Source organism: Arachis hypogaea, chromosome 1 (assembly GCF_003086295.3).
Source record: "Arachis hypogaea cultivar Tifrunner chromosome 1, arahy.Tifrunner.gnm2.J5K5, whole genome shotgun sequence".
Taxonomy (NCBI): domain Eukaryota; kingdom Viridiplantae; phylum Streptophyta; class Magnoliopsida; order Fabales; family Fabaceae; genus Arachis; species Arachis hypogaea.
This window is the reverse complement of record NC_092036.1, coordinates 58,195,315-58,203,828: the sequence shown is the minus strand read 5'-3', so window position 1 is coordinate 58,203,828 and position 8,514 is coordinate 58,195,315. Positions and strand designations below refer to the sequence as shown.

Sequence of the window (8,514 nt, the reverse complement as noted above, 5' to 3'; positions counted from 1 at the left end):
TGATTTACTACAGTCGGAATTAGAGAAACTTTGTTTAGCAGGAATTCATGGAGGCAACATCATTTTAGAAATAGAGGACAAACTTGAAAAAGCATTGCAAAATGAGTTATCTTATTGGAAAGATAAGTCTAGAGTCAAATGGCTCAAATCTGGTGATCAGAATATAGCTTTCTTCCATCAGAAATTTAGAAATCGAACCCGAAGAAATAGAATTTGGCAACTAAATGGCAGTGATGGTGAAGTGACTACTTCAAATGCTGGTATTGCTTCTGTGGCTGAATCTTATTTCAAGGACATCTTTTCCTCCACTTGTCATGAGAACCATGAACCTCTGTTTACTGATTTTGAACCTAAGGTTACAGCTCACATGAACCGTAGGCTTCAAAGACCAGTGACTATGGAGGAAGTGAAACACGCAACATTTAGCATTCATCCTCAAAGTGCTCTAGGAGATTATGGTATGACAGCAAAAATTTTTCAAAGCTTCTGGAACATACTTAATGGTGATGTGTTTCGAGCAGTTAAGAGCTTCTTTTCTGGGGGCAGAATCTTGAAGGGTTTTAACCACACTCAAATCTGTCTTATTCCCAAGATTTTTGATGCTAAAGATATGACTCAGGTAAGACCAATAAGCCTATCTTCAGTCTTTTACAAGATTATCTCCAAAGTATTTGTACATAGGCTTCAGGTTATGATGAATAGACTAATTAGCCCTACGCAGAGTGCTTTTATGAAAGGCAGATTAATCTTTGATAATATCCTAATTGCTCACGAGTGTATGCATTACTTGAAGAACAAAAAAAGGGGACTCAAAAATGAAATGGCGCTAAAATTAGATATGAGTAAGGCATATGATAGGGTGGAATGGCACTTTCTTTGGTTTATATTGGAGAAGTTTGGTTTTGACTTCCGGTGGATCATGTGGATTCGAGAATTAGGGACAACTGTTTCTTATTCTGTTATTGTGGAAGGACAACCTTATGGTTTCTTCAAACCAAATAGAGGTATTCGACAAGGAGATCCTCTATCCCCCCTATCTTTTTCTTTTCTGTGCAGAAGGTCTCTCCTTCTTGCTACACAAGGCAGAACAAAACAGACTAATTCAGGGTCTTCAGATACATAGGCGATGTTCCAAGGTCAACCACCTCCTGTTTGCTGATGATTCCATCTTATTCTGTAAGGCTAATCCTGAAGCATGTTCAAATATCCTGCATTTATTGAATTTTTATGAAAGCATCAGTGGCCAGAGGATAAATCTTAATAAATCTGCTGTATTCTTTAGCCACAACACTCCCTCCACTACTCATACACTACTGGTTAACTCTATGAATATTAATCATATTGGGGCGCAGGATAAATACCTTGGTTTGCCTTCTACAGTCTCTAAATCGAAAAAGGCTTCTTTTAGTATGATCAAAGAAAAGATTCAGAAAAGAATCCAAGGGTAGAAGCGCAATCTTCTTTTGTCAGGTGGTAGACACGTATTGCTTAAGGCAGTGGGAGAAGCTATTCCTATTTATACATTGTCTTGCTTCAAGTTGCCTGATGGTTTAATTTTGAAAATTCACTCTCTACTTTCTCAGTTCTGGTGGGGACAAAAAGGATTTGAAAGGCGAATGGTTTGGATTAGTTGGGACATTATGACTCGCCCACGAAAAGAAGGAGGCCTTAGATTTAAAGATCTCAGAATCCAAAATCTGGTACTTTTAGGCAAACAGTTTTGGCGACTTCTAATACAGCCTACTTCCTTATTATCCAAAATCCTAAGAAGTAAATACTTTAGCAATGGTAATGCTATAACGGCAGAATTGGAGTCTTACCTTCTTGGGGATGGAGGAGCATATTGGAAGGCCGAAAGATTGTTGAAAAAGGTCTTAATTGGGCTGTGGGTACTAGTGAAAATATCCGAACCTTTGAGGATCCTTGGCTGCCTCCTCCGTATCCTTTAATGATTTCTGACATGCCAAATAGGCAGGCTATTTCTGAGTTGGTTCCAAGAGTTAAAGATCTAATTATTGAAGATAGAAATTGGAATCAGAATCTCATTCAAGAATTATTTTCCCAAGACGTTGCAAACAGGATTTTGTCAGTTAAAATTCAGCAGAATAGGGACAAATTACAATGGAATTTGAACAAATCCAAGCAATATGATACAACTTCAGGTTACAGAATTGGCTATTTATTTTACCATCCGCCTCTAGAGCTTTGCCCTAATTATATGCAGTAGAAAAAGTCGTAGATTGATCTATGGAAGTTGAACTTGCCTCACAAAATTAAGCTATTTATCTGGAAAGCTCTCCGTGGCCGACTTCTGGTGCTTGCTCAGATTCATCACCGCATTCCATCTATATCACCAATATGCCCCTGCTGTCATGAAGCAACGGAAACAGTCACTCATTGTTTGATCGATCGCTCTAGAATTAAAGACGTATAGTCTCAGAGTTATCTTTGTGACTGTCTTTTCCCTCAGAGTTCTAATGACTTTTGGACATGGTGGACTGCATCAACAGAGATATTTAACCCGTTGAAGAATGCTGACCGTAATCCTCAATTGCTTGCCATCGTTTGCTGGAATTGCTGGAAAGCTCGCAACTAGTTGATCTTTGAATGTTCTACTTTTATGCCGTCTAGCATCCTAGCAAGCTCTGTCAAGTTGCTCCGTGAAATCCAAAGAACTCCCAGTTTAGGTTGTCATCTCCATGAGGCAAGCTCTTAGTTGCATTCAATTTGATTTACCATTCTTTTTTCTTTAAGATTTTTCTTCGTTTTTCGACTACGCACGATTGGATGAATATCTTCAGTGTAATGTTTTTAGAAAATCCCCACCTTTTATTATACTGTCCTGTTTTTAGACATCTTTATATTTTATTTTTTTGATAATTAATGAAATATAACCTACTATCTTTGAAAAAAAAAAGTTTTCAAACAATTCAAGTTAAACCAAAGAACTTTTAAACAAGTGAATTTAAATTCATATTTTATTGGTAAACCAACTAACAAAATGGCCTTTCAACAAAATTAAAAATCAATGCACCTACCCATAGAAATCACCCTCACCTAACACAGGCAACCGAACCAAGGGGCAATATAGTCAAGCCACTCAATATAAACTAGAAAAGCGAACCTACCAATACGGTAAGACCGCGCTCCTGAATTTTCAGCTTTGGAAGCTCCGAATCTCAAAACATTGCAACTTCGATTGTGGCACAGCAACCAAAGCCAAGCCAGGTACCAACAAAACGACATTGCCCTCCGTGCCGTTTACTCTCACTCACGGAGAGAGAGAGAGAGAGAGAGAGAGAGAGAGAGAGAGAGAACATATCCCTCATTCCACTACGCGTGTTTCTGTCTCTGTTTCAGGCGCTGTCCCTGACAACCAAAGCGCCGTTAACCACCATATCAACGGCAACAACAAGAAAAAGAAGCGGTTTTTTTTGTTGCAGTGGAGAGAGAGAGAGAGAGAGAGAGAGAGATGGGGAGCAGTAGTGCAGCACCGAACTTGGAAGATGTTCCCTCCATGGATCTTATGACGGAGCTCCTCCGTCGTTTCAAGTGTTCCGCTAAGCCTGATAAGCGTCTCATTCTCATTGGTATAACTCTTTCTTTCTCCCTTTGTTTAGCTTCAGATCCGAAATTTCCATAACGTGTACCACAAAATTCTATGCTTTTTGGTGTCTCCGTACAAAAATAAACAAAAAGTTAGCGGCTTTGGAATTTTGTTGTTGCGGATGTTAGGGTTCATTCCTGTTATTCCATGAGCTACTGAATGTCTGCTATTTTGTTTTGTTTTGTTCTGTTTTAAGGGTGGAAAGTGAAAAGAAAAGAATTTGTTTCTTGTTCTGATTTGATGCGAAAAAACAATGGAGATTTGACTAATGTTCAGTTTATAATTGATGATGGAGATTCTTTACCATGATAAGTATTCTGTTCATCTATTATTATGGCACCATTGCATTGTATAATCCATGTAGTCAACCACACCAGTGATACAAGGTTTAGTTCTTTTTCATGTGTGGTTGTCAATGCTTTTAATTTCATTCTTTGATTCGGACTTGTGGTTTTAGGAGCATGCTCTTATTGTAATTATAAGATTTTATCTATTTAATTTTGTCATTTGGATACACTTCTCTGCACTGTGAATCTACATGCATATATTTGTTGGAGGTTTTTTATCTGTTCGGGAAGTGTGTGACATTCTCTTATGTATATAATGATTGTCTTCTCTTGGTAGAGATAGCACAATATATCAGTTGGCGTGGAATCCTTTTATCTCTTCTTTGTGTACTTCAGTTTTTGTTTATGGTCGAGGGAATCAACTTTTCTTAAACTAACAATCGGTCAATACATTAGTGGATGAGTAAAGATTAAGGATTTGAATTGTTATTCTATGGAGGGAAAGAGAAATTTAAGAAGAAAGAGAAATGTTAGCTAATTGTTGAATGAAAAATGTTGGTTTTCAATATTTTCCTTTTTACTTTTTGTTCACCGATATGTAGTTGTTAGATTTTCTTTCTTTTGACTTGTCTTAATAACTTTATGTATGCTAGTATACTTGATTATTGACTGGATTTGTACTCCGGGTCACAGCATATGTCTTTCCTATTTTTACTTTTACAAACATTAGGGATACAAATAGGACAATTTAAACGTTAGGGACAGTGGGACACAAATAGGACTTACCCCAAACGTTGGGGACAAAAACGATATTTTACTCTTGTATTTTTTTCCTCCTAATATATGTATTTTCGAGATGCTATTCTCTCTATTTGCAAGTCGAAGAAAAAGAAAAAAGAGCAGAGTTGAGTAGCTTGATTAAGGTTTTAGATTGAATTGAATATATTTGCATAACAAGTCATTGGATGGTAAATTTAATTCCTATATACCTCCTTATATATATACAGTTGTGTGATTCTGTTGCTACTTTATATTTGGCCCTCCAAAACAGGAGTTAAATTAAATTAGTCTTTGCTCTTCTTCTGTTAACTTTCAAATTGAACCACCACGTGATTGCTTTGTAGTAGATGGTGAGACTTCTAGATTTGTATTGTTCCTTTGTAATGGCACGTTCACCACTTTTTATATGATTGAATCAATGCAGAATGTTTCTGTTAGAGATAGAGCTCATCTCCTAATAGAATTGAAATTATAAAAGAGAGAGGTTAAAGGTTATTTAGGGAGAATTGAGAATATGAACAAAAAGTTGCAAGGGCTGAGGGTGTCCCGAGTTGCTAAGCTGGCCACTAGGTGTGTGAGGAATGTAATTATTGCATGCGAGTGTTTTAAACCATTGTAGGGATATTTGTAGTGATGTGAAAGCATAGAGCTGCTCAGTAGTGCTGTGTATTTTTCCTTTCTCGTTTTTGTTTGTACTTCTCTTCCAAATTCTTTTTTTTTTCTGGTTCCTTAATATCTATGGAACAGGAAGCCATAAATATAATTATCATTTTCATTTTCTTCTGTTTGTTCTCAGCGGTTCTTATCAGTACCTAATATTGTTGTTCCAATTATTAAACAAAAGGCTGGTTATTTTTCATAGTTTATTTTCTCAGAACATTTGTTCATGTATGTTACTAGTATATAACTGTATATGAGATTATTTTGAAACACGATAACGTATATAATTGAAAAATTGAAAAACATTTAATGCAGGCCCACCCGGTTCCGGAAAAGGAACCCAGTCACCAATCATAAAGGATGAGTACTGCTTATGCCACTTAGCCACGGGTGACATGTTAAGAGCTGCTGTAGCTGCTAAAACTCCTCTTGGTATCAAAGCTAAAGAAGCAATGGAAAAGGTTAGGTTATCCATATATTTTTTTCTGCAGATTGATGTTCTTCTCTCTGCATTTCATGAGGAGATTGATAATGTGATATATTCCAGGGAGAGTTGGTTTCAGATGACTTAGTTGTTGGCATTATAGATGAGGCTATGAAAAAACCATCGTGTCAAAAAGGTTTTATTCTTGATGGTTTTCCAAGAACAGTTGTCCAAGCACAAAAGGTATTAGCTTCTCCACACTCTAGCTATTTTTGCGGTTGAAATGTTGGATTACATTTGAAACACAATTAAATAATTAACCACATTTGCTGTTCTTCTGTGTAATATGGATTTGCCTGGTCTCTCTCGTTGCAGCTTGATCAAATGCTGGAAAAACAGGGACTAAAAGTTGACAAGGTGCTCAATTTTGCAATTGATGATTCTATCCTTGAGGAGAGGATAACTGGCCGCTGGATACACCCATCCAGTGGCAGAAGCTACCATACAAAATTTGCTCCTCCTAAAGTTTCGGGGGTTGATGATGTATGTTCATTTTTTTCTAACGTCTCTTCTTTTAGAGTTAAAATATTGATTAAGTTGAAGAATAAGTTGCCAGGCTTTATTGTTAAATCCTTTTATGTTAAATTTTCTGTTAGTCTTTACTGTTTTTCCAAATTTGCAATTAGGTCTCTAAATTTTAAAAGTTTTCAATTGAGTCTCTTCACCAAGTTTAAATTTGTAATTAGATCTTTTTTGACAGTAGAAGTTACAAAAATGTTTTCATCCATCTAACACTACAACGGATTATGCCTTTTGGAATGACAAGAATGTGATTACTAATTTAAAACAGGAGTAAGGACCTAATTAAAACTTTTAAGTGTAGGGACTCAAATTATAACTATATTGAAACTATTGGAACTAATAGAATAATTTAACCATCTCTTTATTAGAAAATAAATTTACTTAGCAGCCATTCAAATGGTATCTATTTTAGTATTTTTTTTATAGAACCAAAGCTAACAAAGGAGGAAGGTGATTATATTTTAGGCAGAAGAGAATGTCATAGTCTCACGGAATACAACATTGTTGCTTTTAAGTAGTATGCTGTAGTGTCAATATTCATTGTCAACTTCTTCTCAGGTGACTGGCGAACCTCTTATCCAGCGTAAGGATGACACTGCAGCAGTCCTTAAGTCAAGGCTGGATGCATTTCATAAGCAAACTGAACCAGTATGATTCTGAGTGCCCTATCTCTTGTCTTTTAAACATAGTTCTTTGCTTTATCATGTTAATTTAATTTTAAATTAACTGTATATGCAGGTGATTGATTATTATACAAAGAAAGGGATCGTCGCCAATCTTCATGCTGAGAAACCTCCCAAAGAAGTTACAGTTGAAGTCGAGAAGGTGTTGTCTTCGTAGAATTATCGAACTTTTTTTTTTTTCAATATAGACGTTGAAAACTCCATTTGCCAATTTGTATTTTAGTACGTTCTAAATCAGACCGTTCAGCTTTGCTGCAAATGCCGGCTTCTTCTCAAACTCAAATTTGATGAGTAACTTTGGTGAAATAAGAGTTGAATTTGAAATTTTACTATTTGTTTGTGCGTTAATTCCCTCCACTTGTTTTTTGCAACTGCTTGTGTTCTCTTTAAGAGGCAATATATGCATATGCTCAATCAGATTTTTCATGTAAATCATCCAACGCCTGAGTTAGGAAAATTTATTGATAGCAACTCTTACAAGATATTTAATATGGGATAAGATTCCAAATAAAGAGATGCTGGGTGTAAGAACCCAACAACAATGGATTTACCCTTTTTGTTATACCAATTAGAAGCTGGAAAAATATAAAGACACAATGAAAATACTAATCAATGTAAATAATAGAGTAAAAAAAAAATTAAAATCATAAATTAGATTATGAATTAATTATTTTTAATTTTAGATTTTGAAATTTGAAAAATAAAGATTTACAATTAAACCAAATCACAATTGGCACAGTTACTCCCAATATCACGTTAACATCTCATTCTCCATTTGCGATCTCCAGTCCGCAGAGTCACCCCGGCGCCGTTGCACTATCCCACTGTCTAATCCGATACCGTCCAGCCGATGCCGCCCAGCCTTCCATCGATGACGCCCAGCCTCTTTGCGTTCCGCATGCGCGCCATAGCAACGGGAGATCGCGCCGCAATAGCCCCGTGCGTCCTCGTTTCCACTACCCACCCGCCGCAGGCCATGCAGGCCCCATAATAAACCACTATTTTATGATTTATCTTGTGCTAAATTGAGTGGTTTTTATTAGCTTTTCACCCACTTATTCATATGAATTGCATGATATTACAATTCCTTCCCAAATTTATTCTATGATTGAAAACTTGCTTCCTAAAGCTTTAAATTGTGTATTTTAATTTCTCTTTTATACCATTCGATGCCGTGATCTGTGCGTTAAGTGTTTCAGGCTTCATAGGGCAGGAATGGCTTAGAGAATGGGGAGGAAGCTTGCAAAAATGGAAGGAACACAAGAAATTAAGGTGATGACCAGCGAGAAGCGACGCGGACGCATGGCTCACGCGACTGCTCGAAATGGAGGAAATCGCAGTTACGCGCTCACGTGCCTGACGCGAACGCGTGGATTGGAAGCTGCACGAGTGACGCGAACGCGTGGACGACGCGTATGCGTGGCAAGGAAAAACGCATGGACGACGCGGACGCATGCCTAGCGCAAAACGCAATTGACGCGGACGCGCGGA

The 8,514-nt window shown here is 37.1% G+C and overlaps 1 protein-coding gene across 1 annotated transcript; it reads left to right on the top strand.

Annotated features, from left to right (window-relative positions):
• The first annotated feature begins 3,084 nt into the window (after nucleotides 1-3,084).
• LOC112804995 (adenylate kinase 4) lies at nucleotides 3,085-7,355 on the top strand. The gene is made up of 6 exons (XM_072198574.1): nucleotides 3,085-3,590; nucleotides 5,650-5,795; nucleotides 5,882-6,001; nucleotides 6,134-6,301; nucleotides 6,899-6,988; nucleotides 7,079-7,355. The coding sequence occupies exons 1-6, from the start codon at nucleotides 3,473-3,475 to the stop codon at nucleotides 7,178-7,180; spliced, it is 744 nt and encodes a 247-aa protein (XP_072054675.1). The 5' UTR covers nucleotides 3,085-3,472; the 3' UTR covers nucleotides 7,181-7,355.
• Nucleotides 7,356-8,514: the final 1,159 nt, after the last annotated feature.

Excerpts from the sequence above, each read along its gene's own strand:
- LOC112804995 (XM_072198574.1), top strand. The coding sequence starts at position 3,473 with ATGGGGAGCAGTAGTGCAGCACCGAACTTGGAAGATGTTCCCTCCATG. Across the intron at positions 6,002-6,133 it reads CAGTTGTCCAAGCACAAAAG|CTTGATCAAATGCTGGAAAA; the intron begins GTATTAGCTTCT and ends CTCTCGTTGCAG. Across the intron at positions 6,989-7,078 it reads TTCATAAGCAAACTGAACCA|GTGATTGATTATTATACAAA; the intron begins GTATGATTCTGA and ends CTGTATATGCAG.